The 24947-nt window shown below is 50.1% G+C and overlaps 1 protein-coding gene across 2 annotated transcripts; it reads left to right on the top strand.

The window, feature by feature from the left end:
* The first annotated feature begins 1567 nt into the window (after positions 1 to 1567).
* SEC22C (SEC22 homolog C, vesicle trafficking protein) lies at positions 1568 to 23660 on the top strand. Of its 2 annotated transcripts, none has more exons than XM_045857274.1 (7): positions 1568 to 1699; positions 11396 to 11604; positions 14935 to 15098; positions 17163 to 17342; positions 19511 to 19629; positions 20973 to 21038; positions 23128 to 23660. In XM_045857274.1, the coding sequence occupies exons 2-7, from the start codon at positions 11423 to 11425 to the stop codon at positions 23326 to 23328; spliced, it is 912 nt and encodes a 303-aa protein (XP_045713230.1). In that variant the 5' UTR covers positions 1568 to 1699; positions 11396 to 11422; the 3' UTR covers positions 23329 to 23660. The 2 variants fall into 2 exon arrangements, with proteins under 2 accessions (XP_045713230.1, XP_045713229.1); XM_045857273.1 differs by lacking the exon at positions 1568 to 1699 and adding an exon at positions 1886 to 2032.
* The last annotated feature ends 1287 nt before the right edge of the window (positions 23661 to 24947 follow it).

The following is a 24947-nucleotide window of genomic DNA, read 5'->3' on the forward strand; positions in this document are numbered from 1 at the left end:
TACGCATTCCACGTTGATTGGATCCTCCCCACTTAGAAGGCGGGAACCGGCGGAACGTCGTTTGTAATTGGGCGCGCAAGAAGGACGCCGAAGCGCCTCTCTCGGGCCCCGCCCCTGGGCCCTTTGCGTTTGCGCAGTCTGGAAAGCTAACTTGGGGGCGGGGCCAGGCATTAGCTCCTTGCTTTAATCATACTGTGCAGTCTGTATGCGGGAGTGTCGGTCCCGGGGTCACTAGAGAATCCTGGCTGGAACCCAGATGTCTGGTTCCAAGTCCTCTCCTCTTTCGACACAATTCCTGTGCCTCCAGGCTTGCGTCTGGAGCGTGAACCCTGGGCATTTCATTGGGTCAAGCCAAAACCCACAGGGCAAAAACACTAGTGTGAGCTTTATTCTTTCCTGAGGGAGAAACTCACCTCTCTGCTTGTTTTTCCTTTGGGCAATGATAATGCTTTATTAGGCTTACAACCCTAAAAAGCACCATTATTTCCTCCATTTTACAGATGAGAAACCACAACTAACCTACTGAAGTTCTCATAGCTACTAAGGGCAAAGCCAGTATGTAAACGTAGGCAATCTGGCTTCAGAATCCTCACACTCTACCACTATCCTACACTGCCTATGCACTATTCTGTAAAAGTGGTTTGCTGCAAGATACAGGAAGAAAGCTGGCCTACGCTCCCGAGCCACGTAGTTACTGTTGGCAAAAAGTAAAGCTCTGAAACAGCCGTCTTCTAGTTTGTACAGCTCATCTACGGTGGGCAGAGGAACTAGGTTGGCTTTCCCTGCAGCACGGAGTGAGCAGCAGTCACATCATTTAGGTGCGAGATCTTGGAAGCCTTTACTCCTCAAAAGAGGTCTTGGGGGCAGTTCTGCCTCTTAGAGCTTCATTTCCCTGAGTGAAGGCCCAGATCCAAAGCAGGCTCGTCTGCTTTTGCTGGGAGTTCCCTCCACAATCCTTTTATTCAACCTTGCCAGGAAGCAGCTTTCATCCCATTTCACAGAGGGGTAAACCCAGTGAGAGAAGTGGGGCAACATGTGTAAGCTGGGCCAGGACTCAGGGTTTCCTGGTTCCCAGGTCTGTACTGTTACCCCCCAAACAGGCTCCGTTTCCATGGAAAGCTCCAAGAGCTTCTACAGAAAACAGTGAATAGAGGAGGAACCATCAGGAGCAAAGTGCAGGACAGAAGCTCCTCTCTGGAGTGCACATATCTCAGTGCGTATTTAATCAAACACGGATGTGTAATTGATGGGTGCTCTCAGTCTGCCGACCTCTTGTAACATAGTTGTTAGTGTCAGAAGTTCCTCGCTATGTCCACAGTCCCTGGCTGGCATAGAGCCTGGCACGTAGCAGGTGCTCAAAATTTGTTGAAGGCATAAATGGATGAACTCTGCTTTCTAATCTCCCCTCAGCTGGCCATCCCTCTGTGAGTGTCTCCTACCCAGACTGGGGTGTGTCCCTAGACTTTGGCACCTCATCCAGGCTGGCAGGAGGCTGTGCTCTTCGGTTTGCCTATCTCGGGCCTCCCAACCAGTGGCACGGACGTCGGAACCCACGCCCGGGGCGTGTCGCGCCTTCACGCTAAACCTCCTTGCCTCCGTGCGTCAGTCCTGTCTGTTACTCCTGCAGGAATCGAGTTTAGAGCGCGAAGCCTCCTAGCACCTCGCGACGTGGGAATTACAGGCGGATAAACCCACGTGGGTGAGAGCCGGGAGACGGGAAGGTGGGAGGTGCGAGTCCAGTCACGCCCCCTCCGCTTTAGGGTCGCAGCCCTTTAAGAACCCCTTCATTCCAGACGCTGCCGGGCCGGACCGTGGAGGCGCGCCAGGATTGGTCGCTTCGGGTGCGGGTGTTACTTAGCAGCAGCGAATGGAGGTTGAAAACTCGCGCACGCGCACCGCCGCCTACCTGCGCCTGGGCGGCCAGCGACCTGGGCCGGGTGCTCCCCGTGAGCTTAGATTGCAGAGGGGGCGGCAGGTGGCTCGGCGGCGCGGAGGGAGGCCGCTGATTGCCGGAGGCCGCCGTCGGGGCAAGGTGAGGGCCGGCGGGCGGGGGCGTCCCGTTAGCTGAGAGCAGGCGGGGTCGGGTGTGGCGCAGGGCGGGCCTGGAGGTGGAGGCGGTTCCGGGCCCGCCCCTCTCTCTGGCCCAGCCTAGCCCCCTGGGGCTTCCCGGGGCTTCCCGTAATCACCTGTTTCGATTTGTTCTGCGCTTTGCACTCCAGACTCCGGGACGATCTCAGGCGCGCACTTGCAGGAACCCTCAGCTGATGGATGCGCTTGGAGCGCTGCTTCCTGTGGGAGGAGACGGGGTGTGTCCAAAAGAGAGAGCGGGCGATTATTTCCTTAATTATCCACGAAGCTCACGTCAGAGTATTGTTTAGTTTTAATAGCAAACTTCCCTTAGCGTGCCGGTATTGTAAGACTTGGTTTACTACATACTGTATGCGCTACATCAGCTTTTCTGAACACCAGGTGTAGTAGGAGGGGGTGTGTACTTTGGGTCCATTGTAAGCTTACATCTAGACCTCCAGAGCCAGGAGGATAAAGCACTCCGGGGAGAAATTAGGATGGAATAAATCAAAGCCACAAAAGATATTACCCATAACGAAAAGTAGTTGGTGAAATCTGTGACATGGTCAGACCATTGGGTAGGATAAGTGTTCATTAAATTTGATACAGAAAGGAATTAATCCCAACAAAGATAATTTTAGTGAAACGAAAATATAAGTATTTGAAAATGATTTAATATTGCTAAACAGGATTAAAATGGACCTAATAGCATTTGCTCTGGAAAACACATCTTAGATGATGATGTTATAATGTGTATGTTTACACACAGGACATTTTGGGGTCCCAAAGTTTTTTATTCTTCAAAGAGCTTCAGAGGTCAACTGCATCTGAAAGGGGACTGACAGAGGAAAACTGGCTTTTTCAAAGGAACACAATGAGTAAAGAGCAGTTGTAACAAGTGAAACCCTAGGCCTTGGCTCCTATTAACAGGTCTCTAATTAGTGTTCCATATCAGCGCCCTAAGAGAAGGCATTGTTTTAGAGAAATAGTGTGGCTGTAATACCAAATGCTGGATTTGAGAAGCATTGAATAACACTATCAGCGTAAAAGTTCCTAACACAATGCTTGGCATATGATATTAGTTGCTATCAAGTTCAGTCGCTTAATCTTAGCTCTTAACAAATGACAGTTGACTTCCACCCTCCTCCCCAAACCACCCCCAAGCAAAGGGAAGGGAGGAGCCTGTGTGGTCTGCAGACATTAAAGTCCTGTAGCTGACGGTGAATCTGATCAGAGTTCACATTTTTCTTCTGTATTACGTTTATGAGGAGTGGGCAATGCGCCTTATGGTGAAAACTTGTGTTTGAATATTTGTGTGCCAAATGAAACTTGTTTTGCCTGTTTAAATTACTGTTTTGCAAGGCTTTGTCATTTAATATTGTGTTTGTCTCCCCTTTTCTTTCTCTCTTGGAGGGAGGGAGGAGGAGTGTATGGGGCAAGGATTTGGGAGGAGTTTTGAGTAAGGGGGAGAGGAAAAAACAGTGGGAAGAAGGATGGCCTAGAGCTAGGCACAAAGTCTTTGCTGGTAGAATAGGGGTCATCTATTTCATGAGCAGCTTATAAATAGAGCTGAGAAGAGGATTTAGGAAATGGGGAGGCAGGTTAATATTTTAATCACAGCTAGTAATACTTTGGGTGCCGTATATTTGATTACAACCCCACTTTCTGCTTTTAAGAAATTCCATGTATGTACACCTCTTTCTATTTTTCTCTCCAATTAGAGATTGACTGTGGGAAAATGTTCAAAATGCAGGGTGGGCAAAAGTAGATTTACAGTTGTGACTACTCGAAACATAGAGTTTATTCTTGGATTATTATTATTTATTATTGTGTAATTTTCCATATGAACAACTGTAAACCTACTTGCCCCACCCTGAATAGGTCAGAATATGGCAAGGTCTGCAAACCACATTTCTTGTTTCAGTGAGCAGAAATAAGGCAGCCTCTTAGGTCATCCATTCATTTGCTTAGCAGTTTTTATTGAGGGCTCCCTAATATGTCATAAGCATGGTACCAGGTTCAAGGTCCATTGGCCTATCAAAGGAGCTGTTAAGACCTAGAAGACAGACTCATGTTTCTGTGTGAGCACTCTGAGGCTGCTTTTGTCCTTGTGTAATTGATAATATATTTTTCTGTAAGTGTGGCATGATTTCCTGGATACATTGGGCTGTTTTCCTGTTTAAAACCAAAGGCTAGTTACCTGCAAACAGCTTTTATGTTAATGAGCCCCGAGGTGATAGTACCTTCCCGACTGAGAATGTTATGTAGTTATGCAGCCGCTCACTATAAAACACACCCCACAGTGTTCATGCATAAATCATCAGAACTACAGTTAATTGGAAGGAAAGGTTATTCTTCTAGTAGAGATACTGAAAAATGACATTTGAACATAAAAAGTCTGAGCATAATGTAAGTGGTATAAAGACAAGTTAATACTCTTTTTATCAGCGTTTAAAATACAAATCATTATAGTCACAAGAAGTTGCAAAGATAGAACATTTTACATAACTATCGTATAATATCAGGCCCAGGAAATGAACATTAATAAAAAGTGTGCATAGTTCTTTTCTATTGATTTTTAGAGATAGCAAGTGTGAGCAAGAAACATGGGTTTGTTGTGTCTCTCATCTGTGCACTCATTGGTTGCTTCCTGTGAGTGCCCTGCCCAAGGACCTAACCAGCAACCTTGGTGTATCAGAACAACACTCTAACCAGATGAGTCACCCGGCCAGGGCCAGAGTGTGCATAGCTCCCTCAGATCCAGATGCCTTTGGCCACCGTCACAATCAAGACACAGAACTATTCTGTCACCTCAGCAGTTTTCCCCTCGCTGTCCCTTTACGGCCACACCCACGCCCCACCTCCTCACCCTTGGCACCCACCAGTCACTGTAATTTTCCCATTTTGAGAATGTTGCATAAAAGAATTCATATATATGTGACCTTTGAGATTGACTTCTTTTTTTTTTCACTCAACTCAGTGCTCTTGAGATCCATCCAAGTTGTTCTGTGTTCCAACAGTTTATTCCTTTATGCGGCTAAGTAGTATTACATGGTATGAATGTACTATGTTTTGTTTAAAACCATTCATTATTTGTAGGACATGTTAGTTGTTTCCAGTTTTTGGCTGTTATGAATAATTGTACACAGGTCTTTGTGTGGACATAAGTTTCTGTTTCTCTGGGGCAAGTTTTTGGGAGTGTGATTAATAGATTGTTTGGTAATTGCATGTTTCGTTTCACAAGAAACTGTCAGACTTTTCCAGAGTGACTGTACCATTTTCCAGTCCTACTAGAAATGTGTGAGAGATCCAGTTTCTGCATGCTTGTCAGCATTTGATGTTGTCACTTTTAAAAATTTTAGCTGTTCTGATAGGTAGGTAGCATTATCTCATTGTAATCTTAAGTTGCATTCCCGTTAGTAGCTAGTGGTGCTGAACATCTTTCCATGTGCTCATTTGCCACCTGCGCATCCTCTGTGGCGAAATATCCCTTCACGCGCTTTGTGCATTTCTGGCTGGATTGTTTCTTTAGTGTTTGTTGAGTTTTGAGAGTTCTTCATAAATTCCAGATACTGTCTAGCGCACATGATTGAATGTATGGTTTACAAATATTTTTCTCCCAAGCTCTAGCTTGTCTTCTCACCCTTTTCACACGGGCTTCTGCAAAGCCAAATTCTGGATTTCGGTGCAATGCAGTTTGCTGGTTTTTCTTTTACGGAGTGTGCTTTCGGTGTCGTATCTAAGGCGTGTTCCCTAGGTTCTGAAGGTCTTCTCTCACACTGTCTTCCACTTTTATAGTTTTATCTTTTAACATTCAAATTTATGATACATTTTGAGTTAATTTTTATGTAATGCGTGAGGTTAGGTCAAGGTTCCTTTTTGCTGTAGATATCCATTGCTCCAGCACCATTTGTTGAAAAGACTGTCCTTCCTCCAATGAATTGCTTTTGCACCTTCGTCAAAAATCATTTGGCTGTACATGTAGGTACATGCACTGCTGTGTCTTCTGTTCTGTTCCAATGACCTATGTGTCCTTTCCTCTGCCAGCACTACACAATCTTGATTACTGTAGCTATATAATAATTTTATCTATATCTACAAACTCTCTTGTTGATATTTTTTATAAGAATTGTATTAAACCTACATATCAATTTGGGGGAGAACTAACATCTTTGCTACATTGAGTTTTCCAATCCATGAACATGGTATATCTCTTTATTTAGGACTTCTCTGATTTCTTTCAGCAATGTTTTGTAGTTTTCAGTATGCAAGGACTGTACAGGTTGTGTTCACACCTAAGTATTTTTTTTAAAGATTTTATTTATTTATTTTTAGAGAGGAAAGGGAGGTAGGGAGGGAGAGAGAGAGAGAGAAACATCAATGTGCGGTTGCTGGGGGTCATGACCTGCAACCCAGGCATGTACCCTGGCTGGGAATCGAACCTGCGACACTTTGGTTTGCAGCCTGCGCTCAATCCACTGAGCTACGCCAGCCAGGGCCACACCTAAGTATTAAATCTAAAAAATTATAGCTTTGCTGAGATCATTTTTTGAGTGATTATAAACGGTATTTTATTTTTGTTTCTACATGTTCATTGCTAGTATGTAAAAATGCAGTTGCTTTTTGTATGTTGATTGTTGATTGTATGTTCAATCTTGCTGAACTCCTTAGTTTAGAGAACTCCTTTTCGTCATTCTCTTAGGGCAGATACACTGGAAACACCTTCCTTTAGTGTCCTTTCATCAGAGTATATTTTAATTTTCCCTTCACTCTTGGAAGACATTTTTGCTGAAAATACAGAGTTCTGGGCCGGCAGTTCTTTTCTTTCAGCAGCGGAAAAATGTGCGTCCCTTTGGCTTCCATAATTTCTGTGAGAAATTTGCCGTCCTGGGGCCGGCTTTCCCCCAAAGGTAAAGCATTGTTTCTCGTCTCTCACAGGGTTTTCAGTGTCTGGTTTCCCTGAGTTTGACCACCACGGATGTGGGCATGCGTTCCTCTGGGTTTACCCTTCCTGGGATTTATTCCGCTTTTTGATTTGGGGGGTTTATGTCGTTTGCCAAATTTGGGGAGTTTCCAGACATTGTTTCTTTGAATACTTTTTCCGTCCCTCCCACTTTCCCCTCTGCTGCGGGAATCCAGTGAAATGAATGTCAGATGATTGGTTCTAGTCCCACGGACCCCGAAGCTCTCGATGGTGTTTCAAAATCTAGTTTCTCTCCGATTGTTCACATTAGGTGATTTCTACGTTCTGTACTCACGTTTACGGATTCGTTCTTCTGTCCCCTCCCTTACGCTGTTGAGCTCATTCACCGAGTGTTTTTCTTTTTTTTAAAAGATTTTATGTATTTATTTTAGAGAGGGAATAGAGAGAGAGAGAGAGAGAGAGAGACATCAATGTGCGGTTGCTGGGGGTCATGGCCTGTAACCCAGGCATGTACCCTGACTGGGAATTGAACCTGCGACATTTTGGTTCGCAGCCCACGCTCAATCCACTGAGCTACGCCAGCCAGGGCTCCGAGTGTTTTTCTTAATTCACTTCTTTGGTGTTGGTGTTGTTATTGGAAACTTCTACTGAGGCCCTTTCCTAAATCACTGGCTACCACCTGTGCAAAGGAATGGTTTTCATAATAACCGTGCTTCTAAAACTCCCCAGGTATCCACGGGCTCATCGACAAAAACAACCTGCAGAGCGCAGTGTGAGTGACGAGCCCCCAGGGCGCTGTGACTCACCCGAGTAGTGCACGCTCTTTCCCCGTCTGCAGTTCTCCCTCCCTGCCCCTCCCTATCTCCCGTCCATGGGACTCCAGAGGAGCACCCTAACACACATATCTCCCTCCTACATACAAGTTCAAGGCATCAGCGTCCTATCATCACTGTTGATGTCTGTGTCTTATCTCCCTCCGTTGCTGGCAGCCAGGACCTAACTGTTCCCGCCACCCCCAGAGACACACACGTGGGAACTCCGTCTCATTCACAGCGGCAGCCTCAGCACTTCTGTAGTGTCCAGCCTATAACAGGCATTCAGTAATTTCCGAATATTTGTTCACGGAATTATAAAATGATTTGACAGCTGAAAACTATGTAAGCTAATAATGGATAATTAAAACTATTCGCATGAAAATGCTACTAGTTCCGTGTACCAGTCAGGTTCTTTAGACTGGTGACGTGGTTCACAATGTCTGCTCTCTTGCGTACCGCTGTGGGATCTCCTCTTCCATCTGTGTCTTCGCCTGTAGTTGTCACGTCCCCAGCTTCCTCTGCCGCCCCAGCTGGGGCGGTGCCTTCTCCTGCCGCACCTCTGCAGGGGCAGAGGGCCACCTTCGACCCAGAAATGAAGCCAGACCGCTGTCCTCTCTCTCTGACCGCTGCGACAAAACCCCCACGAAATGGCAGTGTGTTTTTTTAAATTCTAAAACTTGTTTGGTTCTTTATACCTTCTATTTCTTTTTATTTTTTATTGGTTTCAAGTGTGTTTATTACTGCTTATTGAAGGGTTTTTATGATGGCTGCTTCCAAGTCCCAGATAACTCTGTCATCTGGGTCACGTTGGTGTTGGCATCGTTGATTGTCTCTTGTAATTCAAGTTGAGATTTCCTATTGAAATGTGGGCATTTGGGGCATTATGTTATGAGACTCTCAATCTTATTAAATCTTCTATTATTTTTTAAAGATTTTATGTATTTATTTTTAGAGAGAGGGGAGGGGAGGGAGAAAGAAAGGGAAAGAAACATTGATGTGTGGTTGCTTCTCAAATGTCCCCATCTGGGGACCCATCCTGCAACCCAGGCATGTGCCCTGGCTGGGAATTGAACCAGCAACCCTTTGATTTGCAGGCCAGTACTCAATCCACTGAGCCACAGCAGCCAGGGCAGTAGGGTTGCCTCTTGTATACACCCTGACTGGGGACTGAACCCACAGCCCCCGGGCATGTGCCCTGACCAGGGATCAAACCAGTGACCTTTTGCTGTGTGAGACGATGCCCAACCAGTTGAGCCATGCCGGTCAGGGCTGAAAGACAGTTTTTATTCATCTCAAATACTGTTGTTTGAGGAGAAGCAGGTTCGATCACCAAAAGGTTAAAATGGAAGAAGCAGAGGCTGGATGGCAAGTGGTAGAACTGGTTCTTGTGATTACTGTCCCTTGGGAAGGAAACTTTCCTTTTCATTGGCTCAACATGATACCCGGCGTGTCGGCGTGTCGGCGGTGCCCCGTAAAGATAGCACCGGAGGGGATATTCTGGGGCCGACGGTTGGGGTAAATGCATACCGCTTTCCCTTGGAAGAACTTACAGTCTACTCAGCTTCCAAAACAGTGTCTTTCTTATTTTGCCTTGGGTGTGTTTCTGTCCTGTCTCTCGTCCTGGTATCTCATCACCCGCTGCATTTGTTTTTAAAGCAAGCACTCTCCTTAGACACATCTTTATTACAAGTGTTCTTAAACACTTCCCTTCTTGCGTTGCAGAATGGCTCTCGCTGATGAACACCGTTCTCAAGGAAGTAGGCAAGTTGAAGCTCTGGTTTAGACCCTAAACCCTAGTCTCAGGCTGACCTTGTAGTCTCCCCCATCTCTTTCAGGGTTTTGTGCATTGTAACTTTTTTAAACATCTTTTTCTAAATGAAATATTTCAAACATTCACAAAAGTATAGAAGATAATGTTACTAACCTCCATCCATCTATCCATCCCCTGATGCTCTCTTTCTGATCCTAGAGGTCTCAGCACTGGCCAGGCAGCGACCACAGGCTGCCAGGCAGTACCACTGGCCTGGCAGCGGGGGGATAGCCCACAGGCTCGTCTGGCAATGGGCTGGCCCTGCCGATGGTGCGGGGACGATGGTGTGGGTGTATCTTCCTGGGGAGTGTCACATGTTTCCTCCCCAGTGTTGGAAGGTGTTGGGGGATAAGACAAGTGGACTGTGTAGGGTCTGTTGGCTGGTAAATTAAGTAATTTATCTTTTTCCCCTCTGTATATTTATACCAAGGCAGCTCCTACATGTGTAAAATGGGAATAATCATTCATTCATCCATTCGCGAGATGGTCTTTATTGTTAGAACCTACACTTAGGCAGTGGAAGTGACCAATCAGTAATCTAGAGAACGAGGAGGGAGAAGTCCTTCTAGCTGGGCGGGTCTGGGACGGCCTCACGGAAAGGGGAGATTGGAGACAGCATTTGGATGTGGAGAGACTAGAAGAGTGGCAAGTTATAGGCGAAGACTACACAGGGGTGACGAGAGCAGGGTGCGTCCTGGGGGCTCCCCTTTCCTCCATCTCACAGGAACTGAGATGCCAACTGAGGTTACACCCACAGAGTCCTTTGGAAGGAAAGCCCACCAGCGTGGGAACCCATTAACCAGCGTGGGTACCCAGCATCCTCTCCGGTAGAGGAACTGGTGAACAGGATCTGTGAGGCGAGATGTGCGGTGCACGGGCAGACCCGTCAAAGCCGCGATGGCCAGCTCACTAATCCCTGCTTGCAGGGCGGCCACGTGCACACGTGCGTGTCACGCCCCATGCAGGCACCTGCAGAGTCAACAGATGGGGCTACAGCCCAGCCGGGCTCTGCCGGCAGAACTGGTCCTACACACAGGAGCACCTTGTTCTGATTTGCCAAAGGCACCATGAGGGCTCCGAATCTGTTTCCCTTTGTTTCTAAATGGTGCCCACATATTAGGGCCAAATATTTAGTATCTTACTGTAATATAATCTGCTAAATGACTTCCTTTAACCATCTGTAGGAGCTCAGTCATCATTTTGAAGACTGGCTCTGTATCAGAAATTTGCAAAAATTCACGAGGACACACTAGACTCTCTCAGTTCCATTTTTGCCCTCTGCTGTCCTTACTACCTTGCTGCTTTAGGTTGCATGCTCAGAACCCCTGCTCTGGGGTGAGGGTGTGGCACCTGAACTGCTTAGCCCCTGCCTCCCTGGGTGGCCTGAAATGCACAGGTCATGGGACCCCATTCCTGCTGCTTCAGCGTCAGCTATGTCCTGGCCCTTTGGGGTCATCTTGCTGCCTGTGACCTGCCGCCCACTGTGACGGCTGTTGCTCCTGAGCCCTCCGGCCCTGCTTTCTGGCTTCTCCCTTCCTTTCTCCCTTATCCCGGCTGGTTTAACTCTGGAAAGGAGGATTGCAAGTACGGGAGAGACAGGAGGGTTAATGCAGGGGAAGATTGGGAGTGGCGTAGCCACAGAGGGCAGGGACATGATAATAGAAGCGGCATTTGCAGTTGTAGCGGGGGGCGAGGGTAAAACAGCACACGTTTCGAGGGCAGGGTGTCTCTGGCACTGTCGCCCGGTCCTCAGTAATAAGGTGACCTTGCTTCCCTCAGGTGTCCTCATGACTCCTCTTGCGGACCATGTCCCTGATCCTCTTTGCCTGCGTGGTAAGGGTGAGGGATGGACTGCCCCTCTCGGCCTCCACTGACTTCTACCACAGCCAGGAGTTCCTGGAGTCCAGGAGAAGGCTCAAGACTTTAGCCGTGCGGCTGGCCCAGTACCCAGGCCGAGGCTCTGCACGAGGACGTGACTTCAGCATACAGTAAGCAAGCAAACACGCTCACTTTTCCAGAATATCAGCCACGTTCGGGGTACTTTTAACCCTACATTGAGGTAACGTTACGCTCATCACACGGTGCGTTGAGAGTGGACCAGCCATCAGACCGTGGTCGGAGGGCGTGTGTCTTTACAGCAGAGTCGGGAGGACTCGCAGTGCGGCTGCCCTGCTGCTGCCTGTGTGGGTGGCACGCCCGCGAGAGTCGCATTGGGAGACCCGGCTTCAACCGGCTTTCATGCCTTTGGTTTTTCTGCACCAGGTGCAGCGGTGGAAAAAAGGGAGGGAGGGAAGGAAAAGGAGAGGGAGAAGGCCACGAAAATAAGAAAAAAAGACCTATAGTTCTTGTCTTCAGGTTTTGCTTTTAAAATTTTTTCACTTAAATAAATTATATTACAAAATTTTAATAGGGCCATGGAGCAGGGCCATGAAACATGAGCACACACAGGTTCCTTTTCTCAAGGAACTTAAAGCCGAGGGAAGGAACAAGAGACATACAGCTAAATACGATGGAGTGGGGACGTGCCCCAGTGGAGGCAGGAATCAGGTGGTTACAGGCATCACGGTAATAACCGCCAGCATCACTAAGTGTTTTCTCTGGGCCAGGCACTGTTATTACAAGTGCTTTCTGGGGCTTCCGAGGTAGCCGGCAGAGTCACAGCTGTTTGCAGAGGAGGAAACGGAGGTGGAGTGGCTCGCCGAAGGGTTATGCAGTTAGGAAGTGGCAGCGCCAGGGTTTGCGAGCCGGCCACCGGGCACCAAGGCCCGATGCACCCTCGTGTGTGTTACCGTTTCTTATTCTAGGGCTCGGAGCAGAGGGCACTCTACGGAGGCATTTATACTCCATTGTGCAAAAAACCTGAAGTACCCGGAACTTCATTTGAAGTCACAGGGTTTTTTTCCTTAACTGAGAAGGGGTTTCCTTCCTCCTTGAGGTTCGGCACCCAATTCCCAGGGATGTCGGGTTTGGAAATACCAAAACGGCTTGTTACAGATTTTACATCATTGTTTTCTAACATGTAGCCTTCACTTTCCAAGTCCCTTTTGCTCCCCTCAAACAGTGTTCAGTTTACCTGATAAGGTGGGGTCCTTTTAGGGCAACTCAGTCCCGTAATCAGAAACACAAAAGGGAAAGTCCAGGCCCGACTCCAGGCATCTGGCCGACTCCAGGCATCCGGCCGAGTCAGGTGAGAAGGGACCACCCCCGATGCGGGGGCCAGACAGCAGGCTTGTACAGCTGCCCCCCCCGCAGTGTGGGCTGGGGTGCTTGGGAGCGAACACAGGGCTCCGCTGGCCGGCGTTGGTGACCCCTTTCTCTGGGTGCCTGAAGCCGTCTTCCTCACGATGCGGCGATAACCCAACATCCCTGGGAACTGGGTGCCGAACCTCAAGGAGGAAGGAAACCCCTTCTCAGTTAAGGAAAAAAACCCTGTGACTTCAAATGAAGTTCCGGGTACTTCAGGTTTTTTGCACAATGGAGTATAAAATGTTCACTACTCAAAGTTTGAATTTAATATTCGTCATTTTCGCAGAGGAAAACTGAGACTTTTCCCCTTACAGGTGAGCCATACCATGAGCTTCTTTTGTGGTTTAAGGAGTTGAATTGTTTTCCAAGGGTTGCCATGACAGGTCACCATAAACTGCCTTGAAACAACGGAACTTTATTCTCACACCCCGGAGGCCAGAAGTCTGACAGCAGCGTGCCAGCAGGGCCGTGCTCTCTCTGGCCCCCTCTGGTGGCCGCCAGCAGCCCTTGTCATCCTGGGTCGCCCAGAAGCGTCACTCCAGTCTCTGCCCCGTCGGTTACTGGGCTGCTTCTTTCTGCCTCGGTGGCCAACATCCACACCAGTCACCGGACAGAGGCCCGCCCCGATCCGCTGTGGCCTCATTGTATCCCGATTCCGTCCGCCAAGACTGTTTCCAAAGAAGGTCACATTCACTGGTGCTAGGGGTTAGGGCTTCAGCGTATGTTTTGGGGGGGACACGGTTCAGCCCACACGTAGGGGTCATCTTTCCAATAGAAACACCTCCCTCCTAGAGAGACTTGGGTCCTGCTGGGAAATTCCTTGTAGAAGGAGGAGGTCATCCTTTTTAAAAATCGAAAACATGTTCTGTATAAAGACTTCCAAGTACAAGAAGGTGGTAGATCCGTAGAACCTAAAATGACCTCCTGCCAGAAATACCCAGAAATGTGTGTAAATATTTACAAAAGTTAAAAAAAAAATGTGTAGCTGAGCTTGAGAGAAAGACACCCCAAAGTACTGAAATCAAAGGAGGAACAGAATGTCAAGGGTGGTACGTGGGTGAGCTGTGTCACAGTGAACCCAGGGTTTGAGCCTCAGCACCGGTGAAGGGCCAGGCCTTTGAGCTTGTGTGGAGCGAGGTGTCGCAGCAGGACCCCTGCGGCGAGGCGGGGCTCTCGTCCAGCTACAGCCCCGGTGCCGTGGTCGGCGAGAAATGGCCAGCCCGCCGGCACCGGGGATCCCATCTCTGTCTGGCTTTGAATGGGAAGGGAAAAGAAAGTCTCACCGAAGAAACGGAAACCCTGCTGCTGTGCCTTGTGTCGGGCTGGAGTTTGAGTGTATGCTCCCTACTCCCCGAGGCCTGGGAATCCCCAGGCCAAGGCTCACAGGTCGGCGTCCGCGCCACACTGATGATGCCCGTGGGGCCGTGGGCCCAGGCCCGTGCGGAAGCCTCTGCACGAAGTGTGCTGCGCGTCAGGCCTCCAGGGAGAGCACAGGCGGCACGGGGAGGAGCCCTCGGCACAGGTGGCGGGACCCTGGAAGGGCCAGTCCACAGCGAGTGGCAGTCAGCGGGCACCACAGGTAGGGGGACTCGAGTCCCCAGAACTTGAAGTGGTGGCGCGACAGCCTGAAAGGACTAGGCTTGACTTCAGGATGCCAGGGTGATTCAACGTTAGCGGATCTTTTGACATAGATGGAGAAAGAAAAACATTTTCCTTTAGGGGGCAGAGGGGTCTGAGGCCGCTTCGCTCTCACGGAACGCGCGTCCTCTTGTATGAAGAAGTAAGAGTGATCACACACGGCTGACGGCTGATACGCTGTGCGTTTTAGAGGAGGTGTGAGGCAGGCACGGTCCTGGGCAGGTCTAGCTGGGGACGCAGGTCCCGGGCAGGTCTAGCTGGGGACGCAGGTCCCGGGCAGGTCTAGCTGGGGACGCAGTCCGTGCACAACAGACGGCTCCAGGGCCGCTCCAGGCCGAGCGGGTCTTGAGAGCTGAGGCAGCGCTGTGTCTGGGTGTGGGCTGGGAACCCGTGGGTCCGTCCCTGGTGACGTAGATGTGGCCCTCTCGTTTCAGCTTTTCTTCGTCGGGGGATGTGGCCTGCATGGCGATCTGCTCCCACCGGTGTCCCGCGGCCATGGCCTTCTGCTTCCTGGAGACCGTGTGGTGGGAGTTCGCGGCTTCCTTCGACGCCACGCGCGTTGGCCTCGCCTCCAGGCCGTACGCCTTCCTCGAATTCGGTTTGTGACCCTCTTTTGCGTTCGCTGTTGGCACGTGTAGCTCTGTAGCTTAGCTTTCACTTTGCCCGTCAAGGGAAGGCATTGGAGGGGGCAGCAGGATACGCCTGGGGAGCAGCTGCGTGTCCTGAGATTTCACAGCGAGGGAAGAGGCCTGGAACCCTCAAGGTCTAACTCCCTGGCCTGTCGTCCCTCCAGCCCTGGGGGCAGGGGCCAGCAGACTGCGGCGCAGGGGCCAGCACCTGGTTTGTGAATGGCGTGGAACACGGCCACATTCAGTCCTTCCCGCGTCGCCTGCGGCTGCTGTGGCCCATCTCCAGCAGAGCTGCGCAGCAGTGTAACCTATCAACCTAAAAGTTTCACTATCTGGCCCTTTAAGAAAATTTCGCCAACGCTGCTCTAGAGCTGCATGACTCAGAAGGTGTGTGTGTGGACTTGTTCTTTAATCATTAGGTAAATATAGAAAGTAAGAATAAGTACTTAGAAGTTCTTATAGTAATTTGACATTCCTACACTCTATATCAAAGTGTCAGTCTGCAAGCGTTTAGAAATAAGGAGAAGCCTGGAGGTCTGAGAAGCACCGCTCTGGAAGAGGATACTGCTCTCTAGGTGATGCCAGAGGCCTGGGTGGGGGGCGCGAGGGGGCTGTGGAACACAGCGTGACAATTAGAGCGGAGGCACCGTTCCCAAGTGCGAGCCTAGTCACTCTGAGCTCTTGGGAGGAGGGGACGGCCGGAGTTGGAGGACACCTGTGGTCTCTGTGTGAACAGCTGCCGTCTCCCTGGTGCTGCTGAGGGAGCAGCTGGCGGCACTCGGTGCTGGGGGTCAGGGCCGGGCTGGCGCCGAGGAGAAATATTTCCACCGACGCCTCAGGCTGCAGCCATGGCCCTCATGGTCTGCCATAGCCCTCAGTCCCTCGTGTGGCCTGTCGGGGAACCGGCCAGCACCCTCTTCTGGTGTCACCTGAAGGTGCTGGGGAACTCCCTGGTACGCAGGCCCCAGCCTGATAGACCTCCTGTGACAGAGACGGAGGGTTCCGCCCCCGAGTCTCCCCGTGAGTGCTACTCAGACAGCTGCCCGCGGCCCACCGTCCTCCTGCGAAGAGGGCAAGCTCTCCCCAAACGGGTGACGGCTGCAGGGTCGCTTGGCTGCCATTTGATGTGTAACTGGCGGCCTGTGTTCTTCTCTCCCCTCATCTGCACGTGCCTCCCTTCTGAAGCCGTGTGCTTGATCCGATAGGAGGCCCTTCCCGCATCACGTTTGCGTGTGATTGGCTAAGAGTGGAATGTGAGCCCTGGCTGGTGTGGCCCAGTGGACTGAGCGCCGGCCTGCGAACCAAAGGGTCCCGGGTTGGATTCTCGGTCAGGGCATGTGCCTGGGTGGTGGGCCAGGTCCCCAGTAGGGTGTGCTGGGGAGGCAACCACACACTGATCTTTCTCTCCCTCTCTTTTTTCCCCTCCCTTCCCCTCTCTAAAAATAAATAAATAAAATCTTTTTTTGAAAAAGAAAAGAGTGGAATATGAGGAAATGTACAGTGATATTAGAATTATGTATGAAACTTTGCTCCAGACACTTATTAGTACTTGGCAGTAAATTAATACTAGCATGAATAAGAGAATTAATACTAATACTTTCCAACTATATAATGCCAGTTTGCACAACGTATTCATGTTCATTGGTAATTTTACACTCCTTTTCTTGAGAAAACCCGGTCAAGAATAACTGTCCCCCGTTTTTAAGCTTAGAAATATTCTGTGAGTTGCTTGGGATGATGATACTCTCGCAGGCGGCTGAGCTGAGAATGGAGTTGTCATCCCCTGACCCCCTCGTCACCGAGGTCCAGGGACAGGTTGTTGCCTTCTCTGTAGATGGCCCGTCGCATTGTATCGGCTCTGCCTCGACAGGTGGGCGAGACCAGTAACGACATGTAGTCATCATCTGACCTTTGTGTATGTAGCTTGATACTCCTGACTTAGCCTGCTTGGAAATGTCAAGTTCATTTTGTACCTACTGTCTTACAACATCCATTGTGATAGTACGCCCGCTTGGGTTGCTCTCTCTTTGCAGACAGCGTCATTCAGAAAGTGAAGTGGCATTTTAACTGTGCGAGTCCCGCTCAGATGAAGAGCAGCTTAGAAAAGGTCCAGGAGGAGCTGCAGCTGCAGCCGCCGGCGGTCCTCACCCTGGAGGACACGGACGCGGCCAACGGGGTCATGAACGGTCACGCGCGGGTGTGCTCGGAGCCTGGTAAGGGGCCTGCCGTTCTCCGACGCCGATGAAGATGAGCGGATGTTATGTATCTCAAAGGGTCATTGGTTTCTTTTATTAGGAGGGTGTTTTTTTTAGGGGGGTGTATAAAATATGTGGGGAGAAATATGGACCGATGTTGTTTCCAGGCGGCTGCGATAAAAAACTTGACCATTATGACAGTGAGTTGGTCTGAGGGGAGGCGACTCTTATAGTGAAGTTCAGGAGGAGAGTGACGTGGCAGATTGGTCCCTTAAGCAGGGGGACGTCTAGAGGTTTACATGTTATAAAGCAGAGCCTTTCTCTTTTGCTGGGAGCCACTTACACAGGTTTGTACATCCGTCTTTATCTACCTGTTTTTTATCCGTCTCTTTTCCTTCGACGATGAACCGTTATCTCATCACTTACTGAAACACTGCAGGTCTCCACCGAGAGCCCCCGCCCTCCTTGATGGAGGGAGGGGAGAGCCATGGGGTGAGTGTGGCTAGGGGCCAGAGCCAGGGCTTCCGGTGCCGTCACCGTCACCGTCTGGCTCTCCCTGAGGCCTGGGGACATCCCTCCACCCTGGCGGCAGGCAGCTGAGTCTTTACCTGGAGAGTGAGGTGTTCGTGAGTGTGACCGCAGGGCCCCCGAGTTCTGTGCCTTCGTCTGGCATTGGCCGCCCAGCCCAGCGTGTGACAAAGCATGGGTGTTGGCATTCCTGGTTTACAATGACCATCAACCCAATTTTAATTGAAGTGGGCGTTTATATTGTAAGAATTTTGTAATGGTGTAGAGCTGAATTTTGCTCTGAAAGCAAGAGGTGTATACTATAACTACCTAACTATTTTAACTCTTTTATACTAAACTGACTGCTTAAATGTTAAAAATTCTATAGGTCATGCTTTTGGCTTAACTTTGTGTTTTAATTTAATGTTTCAACCAATAAAACTCCTGGATCAGCTTTCATGCCAACCAGTACATTGTAGTTTGTGTCGGGAGTGAACCTGACTTCTGCGGAAGGGAAGGGCTGGGTGGTTGGACCCCGTGCTTCTCCTTTGCCGGATCTGAAGACGGGGTGACTTTGTACGTATGTTCTGTTTTTAACCACCCAGACAAAAGGGGCAGGTCCAGAAAGTGTCAGCTTGCCTACTTTCCTAGGACATTTTCCTCTGGTTTGACTCGCCCCATTGTCCCGAGGCTAGAGTCTGTACAGGTAGCACGTTCTTTCCAACAGAAACTTGAACCTGTCCAGTGGAAACTCTAACACAGGAACAGTGGGACCAGTGGGGTGGTGGCTGGATATTTGCATGTACATGTGCGTGTGTGCGTGAGAAAGGTGAGGACAAGAAAGGACGATTTAGAAAGAGCAGAGTGCAAGAATGGGTGGGACACCCTTCAATTTTGTGAGCCAGCCTCGGCTCCAGCAGTGACCTTGAAGGAGAGAACGATCACTTGTTCCTTTTAGCGTTCCAGAAACAGCTTCTGGCTTAAATCATCAGTGTTTCCCCCCTCTTCCCAACTGTGTCAGAAGTTTTAAAATTCCGCTTGCTGGGGTTACTGTGAAAGCACGATGACCCTGAGTATGGTCCTGGTCACAGAAAGAGGGGAGCACTGTACAAGCCGAGGGTTGATGTGTGTGATGGAAATGCTTTTGGAAATTGACAACTGATGTACACAGTAATCCATCAATTGCTTTAAATCAGGATTTCTCGAGCCTAGTAGCATTTTGCACTGGATAACCTTTTGTTGTGGGGGCTGTCTTGTGCAGTGTAGGATGTTTAGAAGCATTCATGGCCTCTCACCCAGTAGATGGCAGTCATGCCCTGTCCCCAGGTGTGACAACCCAGCACGTCTGGAGACATGGCCACATGTCCATTGAGGGGCTATGTTGCCCCTGGCTGAGAACCACTGCTTTAAACAGAAGGGAAATGAAACACTTGAAGACCTGTGCTTGCTCAGAGAAGGAAGGACCTCTTTCTGGAAGGAACTCACCTCGGATTCCCACATCCATCCTGTCCTTCATTTCTTGCCCCCCCCCCCCGAACTACAGCTGTTTTTTAAATTAATATGCGTGGTTAGCAAAGCCTGTCATTAGCGCAGGTCTAGTTAATGTCTTGGTTTATGTTTCTTTCACATAGAAATTATTTTCACTGGACACCTTTTTTTTTTTTTTTTCCATTGTGAAGCTCCGAATGTCCGAATGGAGCCGGTGACGGCCCTGGGCGTGCTCTCCCTCGTCCTCAACATCATGTGTGCCGCTCTGAACCTCGTCCGTGGCGTCCACCTGGCGGAGCACTCTTTGCAGGTAGCCTTCCCTTCGCGGTTCACGGGGGGCGGGGGGGGACCGTGGTATTCATAAGGCTGTTACGCACGAAGGTTTAAACATTCAAATAAAATTTTCATTTCTAATTTTATTCTTTGTAGTAAGTTGAGCAAATGTGAAACGTGCTCTTTTGTGTCTGTCTTTGTAAGAAGTCAGGGGGGCCTCTGGGATACGGGTGAGAGACGGACAGCTCGGGACAAGGAAGCCTGGCCACACGGCGGCCCGTGGGACCCCAGGGGCCACTGCAGGGGCTGGGTCGTTCACCCAGGGCAAAAGTTTGGGCTCTTTGTCCCTGGCACAGAGTTGTCTCAGGGTCCGATTTATATCACGCAGATGCCGATTCTGTGTGTGCTTGTCAAAAACGTTACTGGGAAGGTGTCTTTCCAGCCTCCTCCTCTCAAACCACCTTTCTGTGGCATCGTTTTTGAAATACTGATTTTGAATTTTGAAGTGTTTCAGACACTTTTAGAAAGTGTGGAACCATCATGAGCCTTAACAGATAGATTACTTTTAAAGATAGAGCCATACAGTGGATTGAGTGCCAGCCTGCGAACCAAATGGTCGCTGGTTCGATTCCCAGTCAGGGCACATTCCTGGGTTGCCAGCCAGGTCCCCAGTAGGGGGTGCGTGAGAGGCACCCACACATCAATGTTTCTCTCCCTCTCTATCTCCCTCCCTTCCTCTCTCTAAAAATAAATAAATAAAATCTCAAAAGTAAATGAATAGAGGCAGGGCTATAGTGCTCACCCATGTCCCTGGTGGCTCGAGTCCGAAGCGTGGCGGTGTTGCTGTCGGGGGACTGGCAGCCGGCCCGGGCGGTAGGAGCGGTGGCTGCCTGTCACCATTCCCCGTCCTTGCCCTCGTGTGGCGCAGTTCCCACTCCTCTTGTCTGTGATGACTCGCACCCTGTTCGTCACCGATGTCTCACACACTAGAACCGGTCCCGGCCAGCAGGATAGTTAAGACAAAGCTCCTGCCTTGGGGACACGAAGCAGAGTGTGGTGACACAGCTAAGGAGGTGGCCATACCCGGGGGTGGGAGGAATTAGGGAAAGCCTGGTATTGACGGATGAGTAAGATTTTGAGAGGCGGTGGGGTTTGGGGGGACGTTTCAGGCCGAGGGCTGCGCACAGATGTGTGGGGACAGGAGGGTGCGTGGTGCATCCAGGTCACCGAGAGCAGCTGCCTGTCAGCCCCTGTTCTGTGACCTCGCCAGGGACGTGCGTCTCTCCCGGCCAGGACTCTGTGCTGTCGGCCGCACTGGCTTCACGTCACAGTGGCTCCTCTCGTCTAAATGTTCCTCTTCTGTGCCCCTGTTTGTTGCAGGTCGCTCACGAGGAGATTGGAAACATTCTGGCTTTCCTTATTCCTTTCGTGGCCTGCATTTTCCAGGTGGGTGAAACGCTGGGATTTGGGTGCGTGGGGTAAACCCATGGCCTCACTTAGTTCTTCTGCGGGAAAACCATCAACACATCTTCTAGGTTCCGTTTTTGTTCCACCAAGGCCTCGGATCAAATCACAGACAGTGCCGGGCTCTCAGTGGAAGGACCCTAGGCCTACCCTGTCCAATCCTGCTCAGTCCTCTCGTCTAACAGAGAAAGAACTCTGGGCTCGGCAAGGGAAAGCCAGTTGCTCTGGGCCCGAGGGCCTTTCAGAGTGGCAGACAGAACCCAGGAATTTGGACTTGACCCCCAGAAAGGGAGGGATGAGAGAGCAGTGGGGATTGGGTTGGGTCTGACTAGAGTGAGGCTGGGTCTTGCCTCCTGCTTCTTGGTGTACAATCCAAGTACAGGATGTCCTTCTGCAGCCCCGGCTGCCGTGGCTCCGTTGGTTGGAGCCTTGTCCCACAGACCGAAAGGTGGCGGGTTTGATTCCTGGTCAGGGTATGTACCCAGGTTGCAGGTTCGATTCCCAGTCGGGACACGTATAACAAGGCAACCAATCAATGTTTCTCTCTCTCACAGCGATATTTCTCTTTCTTTCTGTCTCTCTTCCTCCTCTTCCTCCTTTTCTCTCTCTCGCTAAAAGTGATGAAAACTGTCCTTGGGTGAGGGTAAAAAAAAGAAATGTCCTTCTGCAGAAGTCTTATCTTTGTTTGCGTATGTGTTTTTAAAACACAGGGCTAGGTAAAAAAAAATTTTCTCTTTTTTTTCTTTAAGATTGTATTTATTCTTAGAGACAGAGAAGGGGGGAGGGAAAGAGAGGGAGAGAAACACTGATCAGTTGCCGCTTGTACACGCCCCAACTGGGGACGGAACCCGCAAGCCTGGGTGATGCCCAACCCGCTGAACTACACTGGTCAGGGCCCGTTCGTAATAGTAACACTACCTGACTCAGATCTGTCCTCGGGAAATGAAACACAAGTTATAACATTGACGAAAGAGCTTTGCATATTTAGTTGTTTTGGGATGAGCTGCATACATGAGGGGTGGAGTTAAAAGGAGTTTTGAATCTCCTGTAGGCAGCGTGAATTCCAGGAAAAGCCTGGCTGTAACTCTCTTTCCTTGTCCTCCACTGGGCTAGGATTTTAGCTCTTTCTCTTCGTGCTTAAGCTTTTAAATTTTTTTTAATTAACATTTTTGTTCTTACGGCACTTCCTCTCTCACATACGTCCTAAAACATTCTATTTTTAAGAATTAGATGATCGTGCAAAAAAAGACATTTTGACCCCAAAATTGAAAATGCACTCACGTTTTAGAAGCCCATCTCTGGGGCCTTGGGTGTTGCCAGCGGGAGTCTCCGGTGGCGGCGTCTCGTCAGCTTCGTGCCTGCTCGTTAGCTCTTTCGATGGGGACCGCACTCCCTCCCAGCGTCGCAGAGCCTCTGTCAGGTTGCTCTCTTTTGAGAATGTACTTTTCTAAAAACAAAAACAAAAGCAGAGAGCCAAAAAGCTACTTTCACCTTTCTCTGAACAAGAATGGCCTCTTTTCCATGCGGTAGCCCCACAGGAAACATCAGTCACCGTCCCTTGCTCTGTCTCAGCGGTGCTTCGGAAGAGAGCACAGGGGGAGGACCCGGGAACCGTGGTCCCCGGTGTAACTGTCGCTCAGGAAAAGCCGAAGGAGGGAGAGCTCGGCTCCTCCCCCTGGCCGTCTCCCCTGTCCTGACCCCTGTGCACCTGACCCCTGACTTACCCGGAGGCCAGTCGGCCTTGCCGGGGTGTCCTGGCCTGGCTATCTGCCCCCTGCACCCCTCTCTCCCCTCTCTGCAGCGCAGAGACCTCAGCCTGGGCACTGCCATCTGTGTTTCCTAGACTTCCTTCAGGAGCGCAGTGCTCTAACTCCTCCTGTGATATCTGTGTCCCACTTCCTCTCTCTTCCGAGCCTTCCCTTCCGTCCAGGGGTTAGCGGGAACTTACCCGGAGAGCCCCAGCCTCACGGCAACACACCGGGCGCAGTAAGCTAGTGCAAGCACGTCTTGCGTCTGACCTGTGGCCGTTCTGCCGCCCCTGACGGGACTTCCCCTCCCGCTGTCGTTGCAGTGCTATCTGTACCTGTTCTACAGCCCGGCCAGGAGGGCGAAGGTGGCGCTGATGCTGCTCTTCATCTGCCTGGGCAACGTGTACCTGCACGGGCTGCGGAACCTCTGGCAGATCCTCTTCCACATAGGGGTGGCTTCTCTGTCGTCACACCAGATACTGACGAGGCAGCTGCGGGAGAAGCAGTCGGACTGTGGAGTGTGAGGCAGGGACCCGTCGACGTTCACACGAGGGTCGTCTGTCTGTCCCTCTCGGCTTCTCCGCTCGACCTCAGGTTTCCGTCCTTGGCGCTCATTTCGACCAAACCGGACTGACGGCGAGACTTGGGGCGTCTGCCTGCAGGTGCGGCTGGAGGCGTGAGGCCGCGCGGTGCCCAGGCCGGGCGTCGCGCCGCGCGCCCCCACATGCTCTCCGGTCCGGCACGCTTACTCGGACCGCGGGTGCCAGGGGCTCAATTCAGAGAGCGTTATTGGAAGATCAGAATGGGATTATTTTGGTCTTTTAAACTGAATGATGCAATAAACCACTAGATTCAACGATGCTAGCGTTAGTAATTGGCAGTCCTCTCTGCGGAACCCCTTGGAAATCCATACCAGTCAAAATGTGGCCTGGTTTGTTTTTCAGAGGGTCGATCCAGGGTGACTTAAAAACTTAAAAATATGGTTCGTGGATATGAGCAAGATAAATTTTGTTTACAGCTTTTTGATAACTTAGGTCCAATATGATACCTTTAGGATAGTTCGATATATTTTAGGTATAACTTGACTTGTCTTCATCTAGGGTAAGGATGGACATAAGCTGAGAAAATGGTTAAGAAAGCTCAATTTACGTAATTTATATGTAACTTTTTATAGTGGTGGGACTGTGTGGGTATGGAAATGTTTTGTATTTATCTACAGGGTATAACTGAATATTTTATGAATTGATTGAGCAGCCAGTACTACTGGATTGTAAACTTATAAGCATGAGCAGAAGTGAGCATTTCGGGACTCCTTGCAGTGGGTCACAAACTGGAGTGGGTGAGTCACACAGCTTCACACAGTGGCACTTTACAGACGCAGGTGGCAGAGGGTGGCGTCCTCAGCCTTGCACGTGGCAGCCGAGTGCCTGTCCGTTCAGCGATGAGGAATGCTGGACCCTGTGCACCTGTCCCCAGAAGACCTCCCAACTGAATGACCCCTCTGCCCTTTTCCCAGTCCTCTGAATTAGAACAAGGGCCTCAGTTTTTGTGAGCAAGAGTTAAGTAGGTGTTAACTTTTTAAAGGCTTTATAAATACAGAATCAACCCCGTGCTCTGAGAAGTTACTTTTCTTCCTCGCATTGTCAAAATATCGATTGACCGTCGTCGTCCAGAACGGGGCTTTGAATCCGACCCCTTAGGCTGTCCAGTCCCATTTGGGGCCCAGTCCGGGTTCCTGCCCTCGGCTCGCTCTCGGTAGAAGTCTGGGATCTGAGTGGCTCAGCTGCAGTGGCGTGGAGTGCTTCGAGTTGAACTGTGTCGTCTCGGTAAATTAAAGAGTGCTGTTTTGATGGTGTTTAAAGGTTGGAGACCATTGCACAAGATACTGAGCACACGGGGAGAGCGAGACTGCTGTTCTGGGGAGTGCCGTTGCACTTGGTTACCGCTGGTGGTCATGGTGACCGAGCTGCCTTGCTGTCCCTTTAAGAAAGACCAGTTTGCGTGACTGTTGGGGAAATGTTGCCAGAGTGATTTTATTTTCCTATGGTTTTTTATTTTTAACCAAATGAAACACCTGGATATGAAAGTCCTATTGGCAACACCCTCAGACAGAAGCTCCGCAGTTGTCCCTCCACTGAGTGTG

This window comes from Phyllostomus hastatus, unplaced genomic scaffold, assembly GCF_019186645.2.
Source record: "Phyllostomus hastatus isolate PE091 unplaced genomic scaffold, TTU_PhHast_1.1 phas_scaffold_129, whole genome shotgun sequence".
Taxonomy (NCBI): domain Eukaryota; kingdom Metazoa; phylum Chordata; class Mammalia; order Chiroptera; family Phyllostomidae; genus Phyllostomus; species Phyllostomus hastatus.